Here is a 26276-nt window from a genome sequence, read left to right on the forward strand (position 1 = left end):
ATTATTGTAGGCCTGGGTTTTCCTGTGACAAGCTTAGGAGTTCTATGAGTCCCTAGAGAACTGTGCTAGGTATTGCTAGGAGAGTCCCAGAAATTGAGAAAAAATGCATGTGAGAAGTTTTACCCATGTGGCAGCGTGATCCAGTCCATCCGATGGGGCAGTCACATTGGTAAGGGGCCACACAGCGACCTCCGTTCAGACATGGCAGAATGCATATTGCTAAGGAGAAGAGAACCAGAAAAAATAATTATCTCCCATGGAAGCAAAGAATAGAGTGTGCAAGAGACGAACTTATGTTTTACTAGAAACTCCACTGCCCCTTGGAGTGTTTGCATGGAGTATCAGCAGAGCTGAGCAGGATCTACCCACCAGGCATGAGCAGCACATACAGACAGACATGACAAAGAGTAGTGGCAAAGAAATGGATAGGTTGGAGCAATTACTGGAGTCCTTCAGGTGCTTGTAGGCTCTGTGTTCATGGGAACTGAGCCAGGGCAAAAAAACTGGATGGTTTGTGAATTCTCTGGGCTTGCAGATGTAGCATCCAAAACAAGTTAATCTGTGCCCTGCCCATAGAAAAGCACTTTGTCTAGGCTAGTGAAAACATGCTGAGACAGGTGAGACCATAAGCCCCTTGGGAAAGGCAGCTTGGATACAAGGTATTTTGGGTGAAAAGGGCTAGGGCTGGAAGCTCTGGGGAAGAAACAAAGCACATACCAAGCAGCTGATGACCTCTGGACAGAGCAACAATTGAGCTACACTGCTCCTGTGAGCAAATCTACAAAATTCCCATGTGTTCATGCTTTAAGTATCTTCACAAAACTATTACCTCCACTATGCTAAGTGAACAAAGTACTTGAGTGTACGTGCTCTAAGAAGAGCAAGAGTTGAGCTGGGTGTCAAATTTGGACCCTCAAGCGGCACTTCCAGTAAAGTTTAATACTGGGAGGGTGGATGCGGGCTGCAGAAGATTGAGGTAGGGGTTCTTCTTCTGCACAGCAGAAGTCAAGCTGAGCACGTGCAGTCAGCTTGGATAAGAAAATAATTGTGAGCTTCCACGGACCTCACAGGACTAACCTGTATCTCCAGGAAATACTTCTCTATACCATTCAACTTGTAGTCCCATGCAAGATTTTTAAAATGGTTAGAACTCTCTCAAGAAGATGTATCCTATATTTTTTGTGAAATGTAGTGTGAACTACAAGGTGGCTGAATTCTCTCAGCGGCCTTACTGTGGCCTGATACTGACAGATCAGTGCTCAGTGCTAGCACTCAAAAACTACTTGGGTTTCCAGAACAGAGCCTCAATGTCTAAGACTAAACCTGTTTGTCTCTTCACTGCTGCACTTGTTTGACAAGCAATGTAAAACTGGTGTTGTACTGACCAGTTGCGGGAATTCTTTTCCCCTTTTCTAACTATCTAAACTGAAGTTTAAAAAAAAGGCAAAAAAAAAAAAAAAAAGGCTAGTGCCTGTACCTGCATGAAGTGTGACCTGCCTAGTCAGTTGCCAGTCTGAATTGGATGATGACTGAAATGGCTGGGATTATAAATGAAATGGCTGGTTATGGAGAATGCTTCAAGTGTCATTACTGATGAAACTAATAAACTCAATTGTGGATACCAAACACAATTTTGTCAGACACAGGGTGCAATCCTCTTCTGCTGAGACTATGAGAATTACAGGACTAAGTGGCACGTATGGCTGTGGTGATACTGCCAGGCACAGGGACAGAAAAATAGGAGCTGTGTGAATATACCAAATAGCTGGAATTTCCATAAATGCAAAAGGGCAGAACTTGCTGAACCTCTTGTTCTCATTCTGTATCTACCACTAATTTGTGCCATGTGCAGCTGATACTGTCATAGAGAAGACTTGAAAGCTTCAGAGATAGATTCAGAGGACCATTTTAATATATGATACATCTTAAATACTTCAACCATATCCTTTTCCAAGAACTAGATGAGAATGTGCACAATTTTTGTAGGTTTCCATGTATACTCAGAGTTGGGGACAGTGACTCAGAGTTGGGGCCAGAGACACCACCACTGTTGTAGATTTTGCTAAAGCCTTACATCAGGTCCATACTGAATACTAAATACTAAATAAAGGCACTTCCCTTTTCTATCCACATAGGCCTATGCCTTACTATATGTACAGTAATAGGGTTCCTCATGCAGCAGTTATGCCAGCCTGAAAGGGTTAAATCTCCCAAATTCCTTGTGCTAAGACCGCAGTGAAGAGAAACATGGATCCCAATGGATGGGGAATTAGGACTGGCATCCCAATGTCACCCAGGTAATCCGATTTGAGAGTCAGATTTGGCTCTTTTCAGTGAGAGCAGATCCAGCTCTCTAATAATTTGGAGATCCATGACAGGAAAAACCAGTCTAGAATTTGTGAGGCACAAGTACACAGGTCAGGAAGGGACAGCATGGAAAATGTGACACATTATATTAATTGAACATTAACTGATGAAGTTCATAACCACAGACTGATAAAAACAGAAGCCAAGAAACTGATGCAGCCACCAGAAGAACACTCACGTCTCTTCTGTTCTAATCCCTGTTCATTCCCCAAAACTATCAGGTTAGAAACAGACTTTGGAGAACTGAAAAAAGGTGTTCTTCAACCACAGTGAAAGAGCACCCAGAAACAAAATCACATCAATTTAAAAAGTGCTTGTTTTGCTTTGAAGATGTAAGGGAACAGTTATTGTTCTAGAAACAAGCCAAGCATATATCTTTCTGTTTCCTTTCATTTATCAAGCAGAATATATTAATGATTTTTATGGTTTATCTCTTAGGCTTCTTCTGGTTCACTGCAGTAATTCATCTGTCTTACCTACAACACCCTTAGGACTGCAGTTGGGGATGGTATACGTACGCTCTTCGCAGAGACGGCCCATCCAGCCATCCGGGCACGAGCAGGCGTTGGGGCGCTCGCAGATGCCGCCGTTCTGGCACGGGAACCGGCAGACAGCTGGAAACACCACGATTCCATTAAAACTCTGGACAGTGAGTTAGAAGCCTAGTAACTCAGCATCTTGCACAGAGCAGAACAAACAAATGCAGTGAAGTTCAGAAATATTGCTTGCTTTTGATTTCAAGGGCTGTATTATCTTCTGTCTGTGTGTGTTTGATTAGGTACTGTAAGCAAGAGTGTGGGATGCATTAAGATAATGAAAAGATTGTCCACAGAAAGAATGAAAATGTAGACATATTTATAGTTGAATAAATTATTTGGATAGTGTTTCAAGGCTGAAACACTGATTATCTGATTTTCCCACTAACTTTTGTAAAACAAAATTAAAATACCAATACTCTACACCATAAAAATCTATTACCCTTCTCACCCCTTCCCCCAGGCCTTCTGAATTGACTCTGGAATAAAATCAAGCTTTCTTCTAACCTTGGTATGAAACACCAAGATAATGCCATCTGGCATAATATACACTGTGTCTAAAGTATGATTAACTGTGTCATAGATCAGGCAATTTCTACTGCACTATCATCCAGCATGATGAGAAGAGACCAAAAAGGATGCAGCAGTGGCACAGTAAGTGCTCATCTCTGGAACTCAAAGTGTGACTACCCACCTCACCTAGCATTCATGTTGACTGCGTTCCTCGGCTTCCATTCCTATTAATAAGCACCTGATCATAAAAGCGAGGAATTTGGAGTGGAGTCTATCATGCCTGGGCCGGACAGACTTTGGACTTCTCGCCCCTTCTATGACACTGTATCATCTCTTGTCACATACATCCAGGGAAACCAGGACTATTTAGAAAATCAGGTGAAAGCTATGCACAAACATGTTATACTTAAAGATCATTGGAGGAAGCGCAATCTTTCTCATGTTGGTGTGCATGTTATACAGAGAAAATGAAAAATTGCAGCTTCAAGACAATACAACAGAACAAATAAGTAATCAGACTGACAGTAATCTCAGGAAACAACCTGAACTCCTAATTGCATCTGAACTGCTATCGTTAATTAGTTATTAGGTGAGCAAAATATGCATTTAAGCTTTGAGTGTTTGTTAGCATTAAATACAAACAGTGGATTGGCACACTGAAACACTGTTCAGACCTGAAATCCCCATTGGAAAGAATGAAAATCTTCCCCTCAGAGAGACAAACTTGAGTCACTCCTGGAGCTAAGCCACGCCAAAATGCAAGCTACAGCTTGGAGTCTGTTGAAATGAGGCCAAAGCTCTGCCATGTTATTTTTCAATCTCAAGAGCCTTCCCATCAAGTGTCAGCTGATAAGGAGAATGGGACAAGACCTCTGAAAGATTAACATAATTTGCAATATTTTAACAGTGATTTTGAAAATTTTTGTTGCAAAAATATCTATTACTACACAGACAGCTTGTCTCTGGGTGTTGACTAAAGCAGAACAGTGTGCCAAACAGGTTTCTTTTCTGCAGTGGAAGATCCATTTAAAGCTTTGTGTGATCTACACCACTTAAACAACATTCCATTAATGTATAATGGGATGTGAAGTACAAGATCAATATATAAATGATCCCATATTAAATTCAAATCCCATGAAATAAGATCTCTGAAATGTATTTTTCCTCTCTGTCAATGTAGAAGATGCAGATATTTCACGAGTAAGAAAAATTGCTTTGGATGGCAACTCCATGCTACTCAGCAATCAGATGTCAGGTAGAGATAGGCTTTCCCTGGGTTTTTGCCCAGGTCCTGGTTGTGAAACTGAATAAGAATCTATCATCCCTAGGTGTGCACTTGTTATACACCAATTTAGGCAAGCAAAGGCTACTTGTCTGTAGCTGTGAGGATTATTCTTGTCAACAGACAAGACTAGAACAACAATTGGGACTGGATGATGAGATCTCTTTTTTTTTTGTTGTCGGTTGTAAAAGCAAGCAAACGCAGTCCTGATGTGCTCGGGAGAGAATAGAAATGATCAATTGTGACTTTAGTTAATGGTATCAAATCTCACATCCATGGTATCAATCTTTTGACATCCCCTTGTAATTTTATCTACACAGGACACAAAAGCATTACACTACCGCAAGTCAAATGTGTCAGAAGGGGAAAAATAAATTGTGTAATCTGTTTTTAGTTTTGCAAAATGCTTCCTTGTAGTTGCAAGTGAACAATTTCTTCAGGCCCTAGCTTCCCTCTCGTAATGTTCTTATTTGCTGATGGAGTACAAACTTTCTTGTTGACAGATCCACATGGACCACTCACTCATTCAAAGTCAGCAAGATGTGAAGAGAGCAAACAGACAAGAGTTTTAGAGCACTTCAGAAAGAAGAGTCAGGTAAGCTGTGTGCATCTGTGCAGCCTAACCAGTCCTGCAGATATTTACAATCAGCAGATCCAGGCTAATACTTCTCCCCCCTGAAACTTAGATCAGAATCTGGCCAGCAACCTCTAACCAGTGGTGATTCAGGCAAGTGCAGCTGTGGCGAGAGCTCTTCCAAAGTCTGCTTTTTAATTATAATATTTACATTAACAAACCTGTTCAACTGGGACAGAACGTTTCAAGCAGGCTTTGAACACATTAATAATCAACTCACACAGCCATAAACAAAAAATGCAGCATGAGTCATTACAAAGAGTGCTTTCATGTAGTTTCTGATGTAGACCACAAAGGCTTGGATCCTGTAGGACTTTTGTTAGGAAAACCACTCACATGAATTATAGAGCAGTTTTGAAAGATCACTTTGACATGTGTCATGAAAATGCAGGACAGTCCTCTCAGAAACATCTTTAGTTCTTTTAAAGTCCCCTTTTAGAAAAGAGGAGGGAAATTGTTATTGTCCTCCCTTAATACACAGGTTATTCTGCTTTGTTTTCCACCTTCATCATGTGTCCACCTCTTCACTGCATCCTTTGGAAATAATTTTCCCTAATACTTATTCCTCTGAACAGTCCCAGTAGATATTGCAGTATTGCAAACAGAATGTTTGACAGTGCTTTGCAGATCAGTCCTTCTTGGTTTCTGGTGACCAGTGGCATGAACCTATCTTAGCAGACAATTGCATCCCTTGGCATAAAGGAGTTCTTTGTAACTAATAAATATTAAATAAGAATAAAATGGTGATACTAAAAGGACAGTTGAACAATCCAAAATGCTACAATTGCAACAGATAATATCCAAATAATTTTGCTACTGAATTCTCACTTAGGTAAAGTAGCTATTATGCAGAGATCCCTTGAATTATGTAGTCATCACAGTTTAGAAATGCAAACTTTTTAGAAACAGTCTGGTGCTTTGGGAGTGCAAATTTCCAACAGGACTTTTGGATACATCATGACAACTGAAGTAACTCAGTTGCTTTTCCTTCAAATCTTCTGTACTTGGCTGTAATTGGCAATTGTTCACGCCAAGCCTTGGTCACAAGCCCAAGACAAAACTGTTTCTCAGGAGAAGCTACTCTATTCCTGAAATATTCAGGAGTTGCAAGCCCTCTTCTTTGGTTCTGATTTTCCTCAAAATGCTCTACTGATCCATGATTTTTAGGCAGGACATTATCACATATAGGAATTTAGGTGAGTGTCTGCTTTCATAGAGAAGGGTAACTCAACTTGTTTAAGTGTCAGTATTCATAATATTTTGCTGTCAGAATTCATATTAAAAAAACTGATGAGGGGTCCATGATTTGCCAGGCTTAGTACAGTATAGAATCCTTTATCTCCAAATGGCTCCTGAGCCATTCTGAGGACGGAAGAACTGTTGCTTGTATTTTGACATGGGTAGCTGAGACTTGCAGGAGAGGCTGACCTGACAATTCTGATAATGACTCCAATGCTCCCAGGTGAGCATCCTTGAACTTTTCTTCTTCTGTGTGAAGAAGAATGGGGCTGCTCGTGACTGGCCACTGCTGTGTTGTAAAGTTTTTTGCTTTCTAAACAGAATACCTAAAGCTCAATTTTCATGGTGGCTGTTCCACAGTCTGAAATAAGACTTCAGAGCGCAGGTAACTCCTTGTGTCCAGCTACCCAGCAGCAGAGGTCAAGCCAAGCTTCTGACAGGGAAATGGCAGGTGACAAGATCTCTTCCACCAAAGCCCTATGACACTGAACTCTTTTGCTGTTCCTCATCCATGACTTAGTTAGTATTTGAATATACTTATATATGTTTTTTATTGTTGAGTTTATTTTATCTTCAGTTTTGTTTCCCCAATTTTCTGTTCAAAACTTTTTATTTATTTGAATCTTTTAAATGGAAGAGTTAACTCTTGGCTTTCAAAAAGTGAATGTTTTAGCTCAAGAGACCAAGAAATAACAAATACCTGCTGATATGCCAAGTTTAGAAAGCCTGGTATACAGTTAAATCTATGAATTTTCTAGAGTGCTCAGTGTGTATTATTTAGTGAGCTATATCAATCTACTTCTTACTGCAAACTGAATTTCAGTAGCTGCCACACCTTAAACATAGTAAGGGACTAAGAATCCATTTGTTCTATTTTGGTTTCTGCAGTGTTCAGTTTTTGACTGTGAAAAACTGACTTATCTGAAACAGGTCAGCTTGTCAGGAAGATGACTAGTTCTGTCACTTTCTTGCAAAAGATGTCAGGAGAAAAGATCCTAAGTGTGGGATACAACACTGTAGCAGAACAAACTAGCTAGGACTAAAGAAAAAAAATTATGGAAGCCTTCTCTTTAAACTGGAAATAAATCAATAACCTGGAATTAAATGCCCTGAGTGAAACTATGACTGCACTAAAGCTAACAACAATTTCACTTTCCTTTTTGTTGTACCTAGGATGACAACTCTGTGTTTATGGCAAGTTAAGCTATCATTCTGTTAGTAAAAAATACTGACCTTTGCAGGTAGGTGGTGTTGTCCATGTTCCATTTTCCAAGCAAATACTCCGCAGGGGCCCCTCCAGCATGTACCCACTGTAGCATGAATAGGTGATCATGTCTCCATACTGATAGAAGCTACCGCGAATCAGAGCATTCTCTACATGAGCTGGAGGACCGCAAGATATCTCTAAACAAAAGAAACCGTCCAGTTGTTGGTGAGCTGCAGAGCCTACATGACACCGGTTTTAACCCTAGAGACAATGCTGTTGCAGGGAGATGTCACAGACACACCCCTGGTGGTAAATCAGCAATGGAGTCCAAGGATCTGGACAAATTTAAGAAGTGGACTCACGAAAATCCCACGACGTTTAACAAGTCCGAGTGCAAAGTGCTGCACTCAGTTCAGGGCAATACCAAACGTGAGTACAGACTGGGAGAAGAAGTCACTGAGAGCAACCCTGAGAAGGGCTTGGGGGTTCTTTATGGTGAGAGGCTGGACATGAACCGGCAGCTGCATTTTTGGGTGCAGCCCCAAAAGCCACTGGTATCCTGGGCTGCATCAAAAGAAGTGTGACCAGCAGGGTGAGAAAGGGGATTATCTCACTCTATTCTGCCCTTGTGAGACCCCATTCGGAGTGCTGCATCCATCTCTGGGGTCCTCAGTACAAGAAAGAGTGGGTCCAGAGAAGGGACACAAAAATGATCAGAGGGATGGAGCATCTCTCCTACCCAGAAAGGTAAAGAGAGCTGGGATTATTCAGCATGGATCCAGGAGAAGGCTTCAGGGAGACCTCATTGCAGCTTTCTTGTTTCTTAAGGGGTCTTATTAAGATGAGGTAGTATTTATATGGGAAGATAGAGACAGAACAAGAGGCGACGGTTTTAAACCGAAAGCGGCATGTTTAGTTGAGGTATCAGAAAGAAATTTTTTACCCAGACAGTGAGGAGGTGCTGGAGCAGGTTGCCCAAGGAAGATGTGGATGCCTCACACGTGTAAGTGTTCAAGGCCAGGTTGGATGGGACCAGAGCAACCTGATTTAGTGACATCCCTACCCATGCCAGAGGGGCTGGAACTAGATGATCTTAAATGTCCTTTCCAACCCAAGCCATTCTGTGATCCATGAGTCTAAGCAGTATTGCTTGCAAGAAGTCAAAAGGCTTTCCAACATGCTTGCAAAAGGACACTGCTTTCTGTCAATATTAATAAATACTATAAAAGGCAGCACCTCATTCTGCAACTCTTGTATCATCACCCATGATCTCAGGGGAATCATTCTTAGGGTATTTAGGGTATTCAACAACTAATCCAGCTCCAGGCTTGCAAACGGTAAATTAAGAATACATTTACAGAAGGGTCTAGTATATAGTAGGATGAATACTGTTGAAGCACCAACCCACATAGATGTATTCTGAGTCCTTTTAAAGGAACAACTCTGTTAGAAAGAAAGAAGACACAGCTCTTCTCTACAGCTTCTTAGAACCCTCTGGAAGATACCAATCCCTGTGGAATGGTGTGTCTTGTACTTACTTTCACACTTAGCTGTGGCTGGAGTCCAGGTCTCATCAGCATTGCAGGTGATCACAGACTGCCCTTTCAGCTGGTAGCCCTCCCTGCACCTGATGGATACATTCTGGCCAACGTGAAAATCCACCTCTGACAGAAGGGCATTCTCTGGGATTATGAAAGGCACAGGACAAGGGTTTGCTGTTCAAAGTAAGGGTGTGAGGGGAAAGAAGGAAAGAAAAAGAGATGGAAGGAAGAGAGACCACTTTAGAATAGCTTCTGCAAATTTCAAACCCAAGGCACATGAGAAGCAATAGGAATAGATGCTGTATGTGAGCTCAATTTGTAATTTGATTTGAAATTATGAGATTTGGGTCATAAAATAATAATTTAAAAAATCAAATTCACTGCTGTTTAATTAGAAATTAAAGAATTTCTAATTCACTGGATCATAACATAATGATTAAAAATTTTCTAATTCACTGCTGTCACATCCTCTGCTGATGCCAGGAGAAGGCATACTAAGGATTTAAGTGAGAAATATCCTACTTGTTACTGTGAAACCATTCTCTCTTGTCCTTCCTGTTTACCTTAACCATTATATAAAAGAGAACCAGACTTATCCTACTTCATGTTTGGAGGGGCTGGACTAATAAAGAGCAGCAAAAATTCAGATGTTTGATTACAGACTTAGAGCTTAGAATCTCTCTAATTTTATTTATTGCTTTCTGTAAACTTGCTGGGCTATTTTTGCATGGTCTGTTGATCTCACCACCAATGTAGAAAATATTGGCTCTATAAAGAGCATAGATTTATGTCAGTTTCTTGATACTAAAATGAATAAATTGTAATACAAAAATTAAATGTCTAAATTAACCATCCTGAGACTACACTACGTCTTAAAATTAGTTAAAGACACATACAGCAGCAAGAAAGGCTATTGTGGGTGTGTGGGTACAGTGCACATGTACACAACACACTATTTCACAGAAATGCAAAATAATTTGTACAGCCATTAAGTCCAACCTGCTTATTCAAGCAGGCCAGCTAGGTCTGAAGTTGCTCTGGAACCTGATCAGAAATTTGAGTTAAATTTGAGTAACTCTGTAGATTGAAATCTCATGTCCTATTCTGAGTTTCTGCTCCTCTGTTTGACTCTGTTGATGGTAAAAAGTTTCTTCAAAAACTGCACTGGGGCTTCCTTTATTGCAACTAGTGTGCATTGCATTTCACTCTACCACTGTGCAACTCTGAGAAGAATCTGGCACTTTTTCCTTTGCACCCTGTCAATATGTCACTTGTGGACAACAATAAAGTTTCCCTTTTGCCTTCTCCTCCAAATGATTCTCCCACCTGCTTCTAATATTTATCAAGTGTTTTACTATAATAACTCCATTTTATGTCATCTTTCCAACTAGAGGGACCTATGCAGAAGACAGCTTGTTCTTTTACTGGCACAAAAATACACTCCAAGAAATTAATGCTTTAACTTGTATCAGTAACTGCCCCTGCTGTTTCTCTGCAAAAATTTTTCCATTACAAAGCAAACACACACGTTTACAGAGAGGCAACGGATTACTCCATCTTCCATCTTGTGTGCACTCTGCTGCTGGTTCTCCTTCCAAGCTGTATCCCCTCTCACAGAGATATGTTACTGTACTGCCAACTGTATTGTTTTCATAAATTGCTTTCCCATTCGGCAAGGAAACTGGAATTTTGCATCTGGTCTCTGCAAAGGAAGGGGTCTTATTAATTCAGCTTGATATTTAGTCCTGGACTTGAAACATTTCCTGAATTAATAACACAATATGCTAAAAGTCACCACAGACTTATAAATAATGAAGAACATTGATTCAGTAACCCTGTGAAGGAAATGTAGCCAGCCTAGAAAAGAAACTCCTCCTGGTGACGGAGAAAAGCCCAAACAAAATGGGGAAGTTAGGGCACATTTATGACTTCAGACTGGGGCCAGTAGAGCAGAAAGATGGAAATCATTCTTTCTCTCCACTGATAGATTCTCTAGAAACCCCTCATTACAGAATCATTTTTCCAAAGAAACTCAGTCTCTGGATTACATGATATGCATGCATAAGGGAGGAGCTATTGCTTATCCCAGATTGGAATGTTCCAGGACACAAAACCAAACAGTTACCTTCACACAATGGCAAGGGCTTACTCCAGCTCCCATTGGCAAGACATGTGATATTCTGGGGCCCAACAAGATGGTATCCAGAGCTGCACACAAAGGTTACATAACTTCTGTATGTGCTTCCAGTAGAAATGGCCTCTGCTTTTTCAATGGAGGGATGAAGCCCACAAGTAATTTCTAGGAGAGAAGAAAACTTTTGGGTTTTATACACAATGAAGACTATTCTTTCTATGAGTCACACACCACCTGATAGCTCTGTTCTCACCCTGAATTAATTGAAAGACAGCAAGAAAGAAGCTGAGAACATGGAGAACAGTTATACAATTCCTTTCCTGCCCTTTTCCTGGGGTTCACACTGCAGACACCTGAAAGTGTTTAAAGGTATTTGCTGTTGTTATAAGACATCAGGTATGCCCAAACCAACAGAGGATTCAGAATATTTCTTCTGTGCATGCCTGAGGCTGCATTTTCAGTCCCCTTTGTGGTCCTGCAGTGGACGATGATCTCAAAATGTGCTCAAGAACAATGGCAGTAGTTAAGAAGAATCTTGACCCCTGTCCCACACTGTGGAGACCAAGTAAATTCATCAAAGGTGAGAGAGAAGAATGCAAGGCATAGAACTATGACATCAACAAGAAAAGATGGAGAATGATTTATTAGTAAATACTGTAAATATTTCCATTTTATTTATAAGCTGGATGAAATAAGTCATAAATCCTTCTTCCTAAGCTCCCTCTATTAGTTATTTTCTTGATAGAAAGCCAAGATTTGATCCTAGGGAGCACAGCTGTGGTATCCAGAGATACTGAGTGGCCAGGATATACTTGCTTTGGCATGGCAGGGGTGAACATGTCCAAGGCTCTGCACACCATGATTCAAGGCAAGTCAGATACAGCAGGCCACGTTCCTACCCTACTGACGTCAGCACGACTCTCTCTATGTTTATGCCATTGCAATGTGCCAAAAGGAGATTGCTTCTGATCAGAGAGATACTGCTGGCTTTTCCTCTGGCTCCTCCTCTTACAGACCCTTTGCTGGAGGGAAAGCCAGCTAGGGAGGAAGTCAGACAAAACACTCTCCTCCTGCCCTAGCTTTCCTGGACATCACATTACTCTGCTTGCTACTTACGCATGCATGTAGGGGCGGAAGGGCTCCACTTTCTGTCAACATGGCAAATCCTTCTGCTTGGCCCCTGCAGCTCAAAGCCAGGGTCACAGCTGTAAAAAACTTCACTGCCAAACAGGAACTCCTCTCCCTTAACAGATCCATTTTCTATCATGTCTGGGGGTCCACATGATATTCCTGTAATGTAAGAAATACTTTCCAATCAAGCAAAATGTATATGACTTGCCCTGTTCATAGCTCCTCCACAGGTTTTACTCTGAGAAACAGGAAAAAACATAGCAGTTATCTGGTCATTGCCAGGAATTTGCCCCTGAGTAGACCAGCAGAATCATACTTGGTGTTTCCACTTCATGCTAAAAGTAAAAAATCTATTGTGACTGTGCTGGCAGGAAGCCACTGGAAACTGTTTTGTCTTTCGGCCAACAGCTGAAGTCCATGTAAACATTTGTGTAAAAACTCCTATTTCAGCACTGCAATCAATGAGATCTCAGAGAATTGAAGTGCCTTTGAGAATGATATCCACAGAGTTACACTGGAGGACACTAAATACGTGTGACTCCTGGCAACTAATGTGTTCAGAGGCTCTCAATAACCGCAGAACCCATGACCTCAAAAGTGTCAGAACTATTTAACCTGGAAGCTCTCTGCAGAGGAGCAAGGCAGAAAGGTGTAGAGATTTTCTTCACACTGCTACCTGCACACACCAGCAATTCTGCCCTTCCAGGTTGTTACCAGTGGTACTTACCAAAAATATTTAGGTAAATGCAGACAGTATGGGTTATAAAGCAAAATGAGAATTAGTGATTTCTGTTGTGTGATATCACCCTTGACCAACATTAAGTGATAGATTCAGGTAGAACATACTTCTGCACACTGGCACAGTGCCACTCCAAAGCTTGTCTTCTTGGCAAGTCCGTTCTGCATCACCCTGTGAAACAATAGAAAATGCTCAAAGAACAACATTGCTTTAGTTAGCTCTTTTCTCCCATCATCTTTAGTATCCAGCAAGGTAAGGAAGCTTTTTCTCCATGTGCCACCCATGTAAAGAGAAAATGAAGTGCTACAGCCCAAGTCTACTAGTAGAGTTTATGGCAGAACTTTCTGCAAAATGATGGGTGTTCTTTATAAACCAAAAGTTTGTGGGGCCAGTTAGTTAGTTCTCTTGTCCTTATATCTCCAGAGTATCATCTTTTTTGTCAGTTTTATCATTCTTGCTCCTAGGAATGTGTTGTGATGACAATTTTTCTTCTTTCAGGACTCACTTATAGGAAATTCAACTAGCAATTTTTTCAACAACTGTACAACCTTATGTTTGATAAACATGATGTGCTGATTTAACCACATCCCAATCACTCATTCTTAATATTTGCCTATAAATTACATTATTTCATTCTTACATACAAGTCTTACGGACAGCCTAATAGCCCAGGATTAATTTTTATTTTACTCCGAGACATGAAGGACAATATTTAATTATGTCCCTTGCTGTAATGTACTTTTATTACAAAGCAGGCCTATCGATAAAGAGCAGCTGTTTGACATGTTGTTGTACAGCATCACACCCTATGGACTTTGCCTTCCAAAGGAAAAAAGCAGGACTTCTCTTCTACAGCGGGGACACAGTTTGACACTAGGTGGCGAAACTTGATTAGGAAGCTTGGAAGAGCTTCTTACTGTATAACAACACTGTTTTATTGCTTCCTAGAATTATTTGAAACATCAACTCTATCTTTTTGTCTAAATACCAACACCTTCATCCCCAGTGCATATTTGCACTATTTGACAACATAATGAAAATTAAAGTCATTGCCACCTAAGCATTCTCCAAACTCTTATTTTAACTTGACCGAGTGAATTAACTTCTGACTGGGTGATTTTACATGCATGCAGTCCTTAATTAGTCACTGGTGTTAAAACAGTACAAAGGAAGTGTAATCCTGCACTCTGCTTGGCCCTCACAAAACCAGCATTAAGAGCCAGCCTCTGTCCTGGAGACATCTCACCACCTCATGTCTCACTCATCACCTGGGAACAGTGGAGATCATGCTGTGCCTCAGCAACCTACTGTCATTTCTGAATTCACTGCAGCTTTTGAAAACACCCCTGAGGCAGCTCTGAACTTGCTAGCCTGAATCCTGATACTGGGAAAGCAATGCTGTTTCAGAGCTGAGGTGGGGATAAAAGCCGTAATAAAAACAATGGACAGGAAAGAACTTTGATTCCTCCTCCATCAGGGAATAAAGCTGCCATTGAACAAAACGGAATACCTTTGATATATCACTTTAATACCATCTAGCAATGTCATAGAACTGAGGGCAGTAAGTCTGGAACTGTAAGTCTGGAAGGCACAACTCTTGGCATGCAGATGTAATGATGGGACACTACAAAATGGAAAAAAAAAAAAAAGAAAAAAAAAAAGCAGCCTAACTCTAGCTAAGGAACCAGGTCAAAGGAGTGGTACATAAGAAATTAACTCTTCCCTGACTAATGGTCATAAGCATGTGTAATCCTGTATTTGCAAAGGACTTCAGTTAAGAAAACTCAAATACTGCAAGATACCTGCTGGACACATATCTCTGAACAGGATTCTTACATTTGCTTCAACTATACCCTGAAGCCATTCAAAGGCTGCCCCAAACACAGCAGGAACTGTTTATAGACAATAACAAAACCAGCAGACACCCAGCTTCTATGGCATCAGAATGAAAGAGGCAGTCCACAGCAATCACTCAGAACTGCAAATGAGAACTTAGAGTATTGGAGATTTGAACTTGCTTACTTGTAATTCATAGCCAGAGTCACATTTATAAAGAGAAACATCTTTGAAGTTGTATTTAGTTCCAATCACAAATCCATGCTCTGGAGACTCTGGAGTTCCACATGACACAGGACTGCAGATATCATCAGAAAATGGTGGCACCCAAATACCATTTTCCTGAAAAATAAACGTAATTAGAAATGTAAGAGCACTGCTTTATATGTGCAATCATATCTAATTGAAAAAGAAAAATCATAGTAGGAGCATGCAGTTGCTGTGGGTGTACAGATAGAATATTATCTGTGCAATCCTTTATAAAACTTGATAATCTAAGTAACATTTTTAAGATGTTAACATAAACTGGAGTTATCTTTGGTAGGAACACTTAGCTTGAGATTTAAAAGACAGAAGGAACAAAAAAATAAAATGGGGGAAAAAAGCTTGGAAAAGCAAATTCACTGGTGCAAGGTCACCTAATTGCTCAGGGAACACATCAGAAGAATGAAAACCACATCTGCCTGATTTCATGTTTTGTATTTCTCTCTTGCTTGAATGTCTAACACCACGACTAAGTGCTTCAGCAGCCTTTTCTAACTTACTAAGGGAAGACTGGTATCTGAAGAAACACTTGTCAAGGACAACTACTCCTACTTCTACAGATATTTGAAACAACAAAATGAGGGGGAAAACATTTCATAAGAAAGACTTACTCTGCAAATGCACACATACTCAGCTTTTCTCATATGAGCATACCTAGTGACTTTAAAAGTCTATTTACAAAGTTAAGATGAGGCTGTCCACAGCTAATGTGACAGGAGGTTACCATTGGAACTGATTAAGATGTTTGTTCTTTAACAGAGGATTCAAGTTTCTACAGGTGTACAGTGGATTAAAATGTCTGCTGCCTGTTATTCTGGAGATACAGCTCTGTACGCAATCCTCAAAATACATTAGAAATCTTGGACATAATTTTTTAAAGTCTCAGACATGATTTAATGCTTGGCATGTGATAAAATGAATGCTTTTCTAAAGGACAGCCTCAGCTATTGGTGGAAAGAGAAATAAAATATTTTTAGTTTTGAAAGTCTGTACATAGAAAACAAATAATTGCTCTTATTGGGAAACAACTAAACATAATATATTTTGCAGAATATGCTTTGAATTTTTTTGTTGTGTCCAGTTAAGGGCCAAAAGGTAAGGAAGATATGAGAAGGACTCCTGAATTCAAGAAGGACTCCTGAATTCAAGAATAAAACCATGCTAATAAAACTATACCTTGCATGTAGATGTGCTTGCTCCCACCAGAGTGTAGCCTTCTACACATGACAAAGTGATGCTTGTGTTCACAGTGAAGTTGTTCCCAAGTACAATTACATTAGTGATATTTCCTGGAAGGGGACATTTTCTGGGGCAACAGGAGATACTTTGAGGGGACCATTGTCCATCTTCCTGGCAAGTGCATATATCCACTTCTGTCGCCATTGTGTAGCCTTCCAGACATCTGCAACACAGCACGAAGACCTGACCACAGAGACACAGCTAGGAATGACCCATAAATTAAAAAGTCAGGACAGTAATTTTTCAGCATTAGTTGTTAATAAGTATGTATTGAGATTTTTCTATTATTTCAAGGTAAACCTGTAAGAAGTATGTCTGGACTGAATTAATTCTGTTGCAAGACCTGGAGACTTCAGGCTTCATTTCCAGTTGTTTCATGCTGCTGTAGCATCACAATAGAAAATGAGCTGGTGTCTTTAGTAGTCAGAGGGTACTACTGGAAGTTTTAATGCAGTTTCTACATTGCCCATCTCTTTGCTAAGAGGGCCTTTCGTAAAATAAAGAGAGTGTGTGAGCACCAAGCAATTCTAAAGATGATCTCACTTTCTTCCAAGAACAAACCACGCCTTAGCCTGACCACACCATTTGCTTAGACTTTCAAGGCTGACTCAATGGTGCTTTACCAAGAACAACCCAACTGACTTGCACTGGTGGTTTTACTAGTGGGCAGCAAAAGTACTGCACCTTGTTAAAGTTGCATGGGAATGACTGATACTGTTCAATTCACCCACCTGCCATCTCTGTCCCAGTTCTGTCCCATACCATTACTTGCTTTTAACATAAAAAATACATCTCCCCTTTGGCCAAGGCTTTGTTCATCTGGGAGAAAGAGATCTGCAGTGTATACACTTCAGGAAATTAACAAAAAACCTCAATTTCTCATATCTGACAAAGGAGTAATTTGCTCCAGTGCTCCAAACAGCACAGTGCTGCAGTGCAGACAATGGGAAAAGAGGGATAACAAGCCTTTTGTATTACAAGAGACACCTGAAGCAGAAGGAAACCATAAATTTGATGCCAAGAGGAGAGAAGCTGTACACCCTGCTGACTGTTGCTGTCACCTGCTAAAAAAACCTGTATGTTCAAAATAGTGCTTCAGTGGAGGAGAGTAAGAAAGCAAATGGAAATGGGAAATTAAAGTCAGTGGAGGCATCAGCTCACTGATGGGCTGAAATGCCTTTCTGGAGTTTTCCTGAGTGGTCCAAACAATATTTTATAAAGCGCAGGGCAATGTGGGCTTTGTCAATCTGAGTATGTAGAAACTTGCACTAACTGAGGGTACATAAACCTTCCATCTTCATTCCTTCAGAGACTTTTAATGAAAACAGAATAGCAACATCATCCTTACCTGTACTGGACCTTACTTCCATAGGTGTAAGTGTCCCCAAGGACCTCTGCATTTGGGATAGGTGGTGGTGGGCCACAGCTTAAAAGCTCACAGCTTGGGTATGGCTTCTTCCACACACCTGTCTCCACACAAGTCAGTTCTGGACTCCCCTTCATGACAAAACCTGTCAAGCAGGTATAGATGATTGTGTTCTCATCTTCAGAGCTGCTTCCATTGATAAATGTGTTGGGGATGATGGGTGGAGCGCCACAGGAAATCTGTCCACAGCGAGGAAACCCAGAACTCCATTTGCCAGCTGCCTCACAGGTGACTTCAGGAGGACCCAGCAGTTTGAAGCCCTCCAAGCACTGAAACTGGACACTTATCCCACACCTGAAATCTGTACCAAGAACAACTCCATTTTGAATCTGTGGTGTAGGACACAGACAGGGTAGGCAAGACGGAAGGCTCCCACTCCAGGAGCCATTGGACAGGCATTGCCGTAAGGGATTGCCATGCAGCTCATAACCAGGGAAGCACATATAGTGGACAAATTCCCCAAAAGTAAAGGCTGAGCCATTCAGAAAGCCGTGGGAGATGTCTTCAGGGGGTCCACAAATGACTGGTTCACAGTGTGGTGGTTCTGAGTCCCAGGTGCCATCGCTCTGACAGGTAAGCATAGATGCTCCTTGCAGGCTATAACCATCATTGCAGTGATAGTGCACTTCTTTATTAAAGCTGAAATCTGAGCCAGTAGTTCTCCCATTGGGAAGAGGCAGCGGCACAGGGCAGGTAACAGCTTTGCAAACTGGAGTGACTCCACTCCAGCTTCCATTTGCAAGGCAGACTCTACTCTTGTCCCCATCTAACAGGAAACCTTCATTGCAGCTGTAGTCTGTATGTCTCTGGAATGTGTAGTCCTCTCCAGTTACCTGACCGTTCTCCAGAACTGGTGGTGGGCTGCAGGAAACAGGAATGCAGATTGGTTCACTGCCATCCCATTTCTGGCTCTCTTGGCATCTCCTCTCTGCGGGGCCATTTAACTGGTAACCAGGATCACACTCATAGTAGACAACACTCCCATATGTGTAGTTTTCCCCTCTTATCTTCCCGTTCAAAGGATGGGCAGGTGAATTGCACGTTATTGCTTTGCAGTAAGGAGCAGTGTGACTCCACTCCCGACTTGGCAAACACAGCCTTGTGTCAGAGCCAACCAGCATGAATCCTGGCCTGCAGGTGTACCTCACTGCACTGCCGAGCCTGTTCTCTGTGACGTGCAAAAAACCGTTCTCTGGGGCAGATGGCAAGGTGCATTCTACAGAAACACAGGCAGGGGCAGTGCCGTTCCAAGCCCCATCTTCTTGGCAAGCTAGAACAGGGTTTCCCAGCAGCTCGTAGCCAGAGTAACATGTGTATAAAATGATAGTTCCAAATAAGAAAGTGGTGAGCTGCATTGCACTGTCCTCCTTCAAGGAACTTTTGAAGTCCTTCATGTTGTCAGCCAGCAACATATGCGAAAGGGAGGGGCTCTCTGTAACAAACTCCTGGTCATAACGCCTTTCCCCCTGTCTCAGCTGCACGTACTCGCCAAAGTCAATGTGAGGAGGCAGGCCACAGTCTGTTGGAAGGCAGGTTGGTGTAGAGCTAGACCACCCCAATTCTTCACAGGTCTGCATGGCAAGGCCTGACAGCTGGAAGCCTGGCACACAGCTGTAAATCACCATGGCCCCATAGCTATAATCTGCACCCTCCACAAAGCCATTCTCAATGGGCTGAGGGGGCTGGCAATTTATGGCCTTGCAAGAGGGAACCTCTGTACTCCACTCTCCTGTTTCTAGGCATCTCAGTGTTTCCTCCCCTTGGAGCTGGAAACCTCTGTCACAGAAATACCTAACTGTCTGGCCATAATGGAAGTTTGTGAATGAGTATCTGCCATTGAGAATCTTCTTAGGCTGTGGGCATTGAATAGGTTTGCAAACTGGCTTTCCCCCAAGCCACTGTCCATCTTCTCCACAGAGGACAGTTGTGTTCCCTAGCAGTTCAAAACCTGGTTTACATGTGTAGAGGGCTGTGCTGAGGAAGGTGAGGCCCTGCACATCAACTATGCCATTCTGAATTTCTTCTGGTTGAGGACACTCTACGGGAATACATTCTGGCAAAGGCAAGCTCCATGAGCCATCAGCCTGGCATCTGATGGTGGACTCACCCTTCAGCAAAAACCCATCCACACAGATGTATTTCACAGTGCTGCCAAAATGAAGGGATGAAGTCAAGGGGTCCCCAAAGGGAATATAGGGAGGTGCAGAACACTGTACAACCTTGCAGAAGGGAAAGGAATCATTCCACTGCTGGGTGGGCAAGCATTTCAGTACAGAGGAGCCATGCAAAACATAACCCTCCTTGCAGGAGAACTGTACAACACCGACTTGGTAAGATACTTCTCTCAAGACCAGCTGATTTTCTGCCAGGGGTGGTTCTGGACATTTTGTTGGCACACATTTGGGACTTCGCTTTTTGCTCCATTTCCCAGACTTTTGACATGTCCATGAAACATCTCCAATCAGCTCATAGCCTTCATCACAGAAGAACTCAACTTTGGAGCCCGTATCAAAAGTTTCTCCCTTGGAGTAGCCATGCTGGATGGATGGTGGTTTTCCACAGCTGAGGGGAGCACAGTAAGGGGGTGATTCACTGTACCATTGCCGATTTGCTTGGCAGATAAACACTGGGCTCCCGACCATCTGGTAACCAGAGTCGCACTGATAATTTGCCTGATTTTCAAAGAAGTGTCCTGTGGTGTCCTGGAAAACAGTTAAGACAGAGACATGTCCGAAATGAAGATGAATGACTTGGGCAATAGGAGACTGATTTAATTTCTTGTGTTCTCCTAGTCTAGCTTCTTTCTAGCTGAATCCCTGACAGCAGTAAAGGCTGTCTCAGAAGGAATGAAGGCAAGTAACTGGCACAAAATGTCTTGCCTCAAATAATGCACCCTGTTTTCAGGAAATATGAGGCCACTTTCAAAAGAAAACAGAAAATTCAAGCCTTAAAAGGTAAAGGCTAAAAAAGAATTCCTCTACTTTCTTCCTTCCTGATCCATGAGACTAAAATAGGTGTGGAAAGGAAGATGGAAGAGAAATGGATCAGGGGAAACTGCCATCAAATGGCCTATTGTTGTCACGATTCTTTAGCTTCCATGTGTATCTAAGGTTGGAGCCCTCAAATCTACTGCTACTAGGAGAGATTTATAAATGCCACATATGCAACTGCAGGGCCTTGAGCAGGGAGCTGAGAAGTACCTCAAAGTGGCAGTTTGGGCTTTGATAAAGGTATTAAAATTTTTCTCTAACTTTAAGGAATATATGAAGGAGTGATCTTACCTAAGGAAGACAAAACAGAGTGATATGCATTAATTAGCAGATGCATCTCTGTGGGAGTCTGAACAGAAATTGTTATTAGTACTGCTGGAAACCCATGTAGGGACTGGAATGTCAACCTCCACCCTCCAAATTTAGCAAATGCAGATTCCCTGGTATTTGGTATCCCTGGTATCTGGTATCCTGGTATCTTAAATCCCTGGATTTAAGGAAGGAAGAGGGATGCTCAGAAGAAAAATGCTTCAAAGATTCAATGTTAAATTTTTATAATAGTGGTTTTGATCTTCCTTACCACAATATTGTCCTTGTGCACCAAATGTGCAACATTGTTGCAATTTAATTTGATAAGGAAAGGGAAGTTCTGACTTCAGTAAAGAAATGTGCTTGCATCAAAGAAAGAAAAATTATCCCAAGGTGATTTATCTATTGCATATCAGATTTTTTTTTCATAGCAGTGAAAAGAGCAAGGCTTGGAAACTGGCATCAGTACTTCAAATATAAGAAGGCACTTGAAAGTTACCCAAGAACCAAACAAATGAAGAATAAGACATTAAGGAAATCAGTTGAATATGGCATCTTGAGTCTCCTAAGTATCCTCCTTGAGTCTTCTAAGTGATAACCCACTTTATGACAGTAAATCCCATGGAAATATTCATGCTATTCAGATACGATTCTGCTGCAAATCCACCCGTTTTTCCCTTTCCTTATTCTATCCAATCATGTACTTCCTCAATTTTAACAGAGTAGTAAACAGAAGAAAAAAAACCCAAACAGTTGTGAAGATATATGAAGTGTGCCATGGTACCAGGCAGATGAGAAAACTCATTCTGTACCTTAATGAAGCCATTCTCAAGCAGCGGTGGTTCTCCGCAGGACACTGGGTGGCATGTGGGCAAACTGCCACTCCAGTTGCCAGTGGCCTCACAGGTCCGCTTCTTCTCTCCCTTGATGTAGAACCCCTTGTTGCAGCTGTAAGCCACCACTGCTCCAAAGCTGTAGTTGGACCCACTGGCATAGCCATTGCTAATGTGGGGAGGCTCTCCGCAGCGAACGGGGATGCACTGGATGCTCAGAGGAGAAGGATTCCACTGGCCCCCTCGGAGGCATTCGATCTTGGCCGAAGTGTTCAGAACAAAGCCTTCCATACACTTGAAGCTTACAACGGAGCCAGCTGCAAACTTGGCTTTACTGATGGACTCCAGGATGCTGTATGAGACGGTGGATGGCTTTTCACAGAAATCAGCTATGCAGTGGGGCATGTCCATGCCTTCTGGAGGCACCCACATCCCTTCTGCATTGCAAAGCAGCTGAGAGTTATCAGCCAGGCTGTAACCATCCAAGCAGAAGTAATAAGCTATATCACCAAAGAGGCGGTGGCCACTCTCTGGTGATGCATTTTCCACATGGGGTGGTTCATCACAGGATACTGCCAGGCACTGCTGGTGGCTCACATTCCACTTGCCGCTGGCTAAGCACTCTATGGTTTCAGGGCCAACTAATGTGTAACTGTGGATAAGGAAACCACATAGGAAGTCAAAAATACAAGCACTGTCAAACTCTGCCTAGGGTTTCCTGAAGCCTGTGCTGTATGAGCTTGTTTGCTAGAACCCCAGAAGAACAGGATCCCTTAGAAAAGCTATGATCAAATTCAAAAGGAAAATCCTAAAGCCTACATGTCCATGGGTGAGCTATCACAAAGGTGGATATCCTAACACATCTTATGAATATTACCTCTCTCTCATCTGTCTACCCAATGACCATTTCTGAACTTCCATTTTGGCTCAAACTGCTACAATAAACCTAGTATTGTGCTGTGATGGTCTGTGCAATCCTCAAGGAAATGATCCCACTCAGAAACTATTTCTGTTTAGCAAAACTGATTGGAAAAGAAAGAGATGAAAAGCCTAGAAAGGCCTTTTGGGTTTCTGTATTAGCCCTATCAATCTATTTTCATACTTGCAAGCAAAGTGCAACCTCTTAGTGAGTTACCCAGAGATACCCTAACCAATAACACATATAGCAACTTAAAAATAACTTCTTCCTAAAAACTCACTGTTAAAAAATACTAGAAAGCCAATAAAAAAAAATACAAACTAATGCTGACTGGAAAAAAACCCAATGAAATGATTTATAATGAAATTCTACCACACTAATACTATTAGTGTAGCCATAGTTCTCCAGTCTCTCTGGGATGCAGGGACTAATCCATGCAGGCAATAATCCATGCAGGTCATCATCCCACTTAAACCCCTGCTGCTTAAATATGCAACAGGAGGTAGTGTACTCACAGTACTTTTGACTGTTTTCTTCATTTTTTTTCTCTGTAGTGTGCTCTCACAAAGAGTAAAGAAACAATAACTACTGCAAAGTCTACATTGACTTTCCAACTGCAGCCTGTTCAGGTTTTGAAGCAATGTCTGTAAAACCATTTTGTCTTGTTTGCAGGATTTGCTTTCAAAGCCTCATGACTGGACCCCAGAAAATGAGCCTATTGTGTGCCAATGTTTAAAATGATCCACTGTCACAGGCAGACAGCTGTGACAGTCTGTAAAAGCTACTATCCTACCCCATTTAAAATGCTTGCACAAGAAAGAGAAGCAGCTTTTAAAATCATAATGCAGTCTAGAAAACATCATAAGGATGCTTTGCTTCAATTATGTTTCAAATAACATTGCAAAGCCAATTTATAAGAAAAATGCTAGCTTGTCAATTTATTTTTTACACCAAGAAAAAGCAGAAAATCCTCCAGTCATTTTAGACCTAAACTGGCAAAAGCTCTGCTTACCTGCTCTGCCTTTTAGACAGAACAGTTCCAAGAAACTTTATGGAACTTCTTACAGGCTGTAAAGATTATTGTGTGCAAAGGTTCTTGCAGGATCAGAGTCCAGCATTATACTTTCATGCTTGATGTCATCAAAACTGAGCCTCCTCTTTGATGAAAATTTCCCTACATAGATAGAGAAAAATAATTTTTTCTCTACATAGATAGAGAAAAATAAATTACTGGATAGATAAAAATAAATTTAAAATAATGCACCTCAATAAACAAAGAGTCTTAATTTTAAGGAAATAGAATTTAGAACACCATAACAGAAAGTTGTTAAACTGCATCAAAAGGATTCTTACACCCTGATGAGACATAAAGAATTTGCTATGATGAGAGCCTTGAATTTAACACAGAAATACTGGTTCTGTAGTAACTACAAGAAAAGGTTTCCAGTTGAATTGTGCTACTGGTCTCCCTGATTCCTCTCTATTCTTCTCTTCCTGAGTTCAGTTCCCCTGAAACTACTTTAGGAGATGTCTCTGTCTCATACTAACCTGACTGCCCACAAAAAAATCTCCATCGCATTTAACTTCCAGAAAGTTAAGACAGAAGTAGTAAACATGAATTAGTGTGGAGTTACAAAGGACTTGTGAAACAGTGCACCAGTTTTACTCAACCTGAACATTAAACCAGTAGTGCTAATCTACATACCCTTCCTTACACGTGTAAGAGACCGTGTTTCCAAAAGTGAAGTTATCTCCTTTGATGACTGCATCTTTGATAGCAGGAGGGGGTCCACAAGACACAATGCTGCATGCCGGTGGTGTGCTGTTCCAGTTCCCTGAAGATGCACAGACAAGTACAGAAGGTCCCTGAAGGCTGAGACACAAAGATCATTGTTAAGGCTGCCATTTCATTCTGGGTGAGGGAGGGAGAGTGAAAGAGCTGCTTTGCTTTCTGGCCCCAGTGAAACTAAGGAGTCTTTCTCACTGATGTCAGGAGAGGCCAGAATCTCACACTTTGCTCATGGAAAAACACTCTGATGCTATTAAAAAAAGCTGGTCTTCGCATCACCTTGAAGAGCAAGCTGCTGGATTTCTTGTGAAGCCTCAAGGCTCTGTGCAGACACACACAGTTTCTGCTGTAGCTCTGCCCATCTTTGAGCACAAAGAAATACTTCTTTAACCTTAAAAATTTACTTGTATGTCATCAACAACATGCCATTCTTGAGACTTGCAACTAGGCCTCTGCCTGAGACCTGATTCACTTATGGACTTAAAACACTATCTTCACCCAGGACACTGAGGGAAATGCTCCAGTTCAAGTTTGTTCACAAAAAGGCATTCAGTTCCTTCAGGAGGTAAAGGATATTGCTTGAGTAAATGGCCACACACATTTGAAGTTGATGGTATTTTTTGGTTTCCTTATCTGAGGAAACAGGATTGTTTTAGATGGTGTGACTTGGATGTCTGAACAGAGTGTGAAACACTTCTCTGAGATGCCCTGGGTGAAACCCCTTGTCTCCAGCTGCTATGTCAGCTGTCTGTGGTTCCCTGTAGAGCCCACATCATATCTGAGACCCCCTACATGGGAGTGTCTGATTCCCTACAATTTGGTGTCAAATGGTATTAGACCCCCATGTTTAGGTGACTGAAATAAGTTAATGATAAAGAACACTGATGTGTAATGCTTTTACAAATTTGGCACAGGCCCTTGTCAGGGAAGTAGGGCTTTTCCTACCTGTAGCAATATGTTTAAGACTAAAAACACCCAAAAGGTGCTTGAAGGAAGAGATTGGGTCCAGAAATACTGCATAAGATGCACACTACTTGAGAGGGCTTCCTCTGGAGTGGTATCCACAGGAGAGAGGACCTCTCTCACCAAGCTATGGTAGACAGGTAAAGGTAAAGAATCAAAACTGATGTGGTATTTGCTGCCTATATATCCAAAGTCCACAGTCAAAAATCTCATTGCGCTGCCTGCTTTAGTGTGGTACAGATAAACCCACAATGCAAATCTATGACTTAACACTGCACCGAAGCGCAGCTGAGTTATCCATTTGTACTAACACATTCACCAAATGAACACACTTCATCTACCTGCCTGCATCTGGATAAGGAAATGATTGCAGCAGGAAAATGTA

At 41.6% G+C, this 26276-nt stretch overlaps 1 protein-coding gene and 1 long non-coding RNA gene across 3 annotated transcripts in view; one reads left to right on the forward strand and one right to left on the reverse strand.

Moving 5' to 3' along the window:
- Nucleotides 1-26276, reverse strand: part of SVEP1 (sushi, von Willebrand factor type A, EGF and pentraxin domain containing 1) — a 117827-nt gene that overhangs the window by 6693 nt on the left and 84858 nt on the right. Inside the window, exons 36-48 of the mRNA XM_064403058.1 lie at nucleotides 24845-25012; nucleotides 22200-22872; nucleotides 18011-20790; nucleotides 16600-16825; nucleotides 15346-15501; nucleotides 13431-13494; nucleotides 12570-12743; nucleotides 11445-11618; nucleotides 10848-11021; nucleotides 9317-9493; nucleotides 7805-7975; nucleotides 2886-2981; nucleotides 124-219 (exon numbers count right to left, since the gene is read on the reverse strand). Of these exons, the coding sequence (XP_064259128.1) occupies nucleotides 124-219; nucleotides 2886-2981; nucleotides 7805-7975; nucleotides 9317-9493; nucleotides 10848-11021; nucleotides 11445-11618; nucleotides 12570-12743; nucleotides 13431-13494; nucleotides 15346-15501; nucleotides 16600-16825; nucleotides 18011-20790; nucleotides 22200-22872; nucleotides 24845-25012 (5129 nt within the window). The remainder of the gene's footprint in view (nucleotides 1-123; nucleotides 220-2885; nucleotides 2982-7804; nucleotides 7976-9316; nucleotides 9494-10847; nucleotides 11022-11444; nucleotides 11619-12569; nucleotides 12744-13430; nucleotides 13495-15345; nucleotides 15502-16599; nucleotides 16826-18010; nucleotides 20791-22199; nucleotides 22873-24844; nucleotides 25013-26276) is intronic.
- On the forward strand, nucleotides 2908-9356 carry LOC135289466 (uncharacterized). Of its 2 annotated transcripts, XR_010352212.1 has the most exons (4): nucleotides 2908-3016; nucleotides 3367-4005; nucleotides 5202-5293; nucleotides 7745-9356. It is a non-coding gene; the product is annotated as an uncharacterized LOC135289466 (long non-coding RNA). The 2 variants fall into 2 exon arrangements; XR_010352211.1 differs by having other exon boundaries at nucleotides 2992-4005.

This window comes from Passer domesticus, chromosome Z (assembly GCF_036417665.1).
Source record: "Passer domesticus isolate bPasDom1 chromosome Z, bPasDom1.hap1, whole genome shotgun sequence".
NCBI classification, from domain to species: domain Eukaryota; kingdom Metazoa; phylum Chordata; class Aves; order Passeriformes; family Passeridae; genus Passer; species Passer domesticus.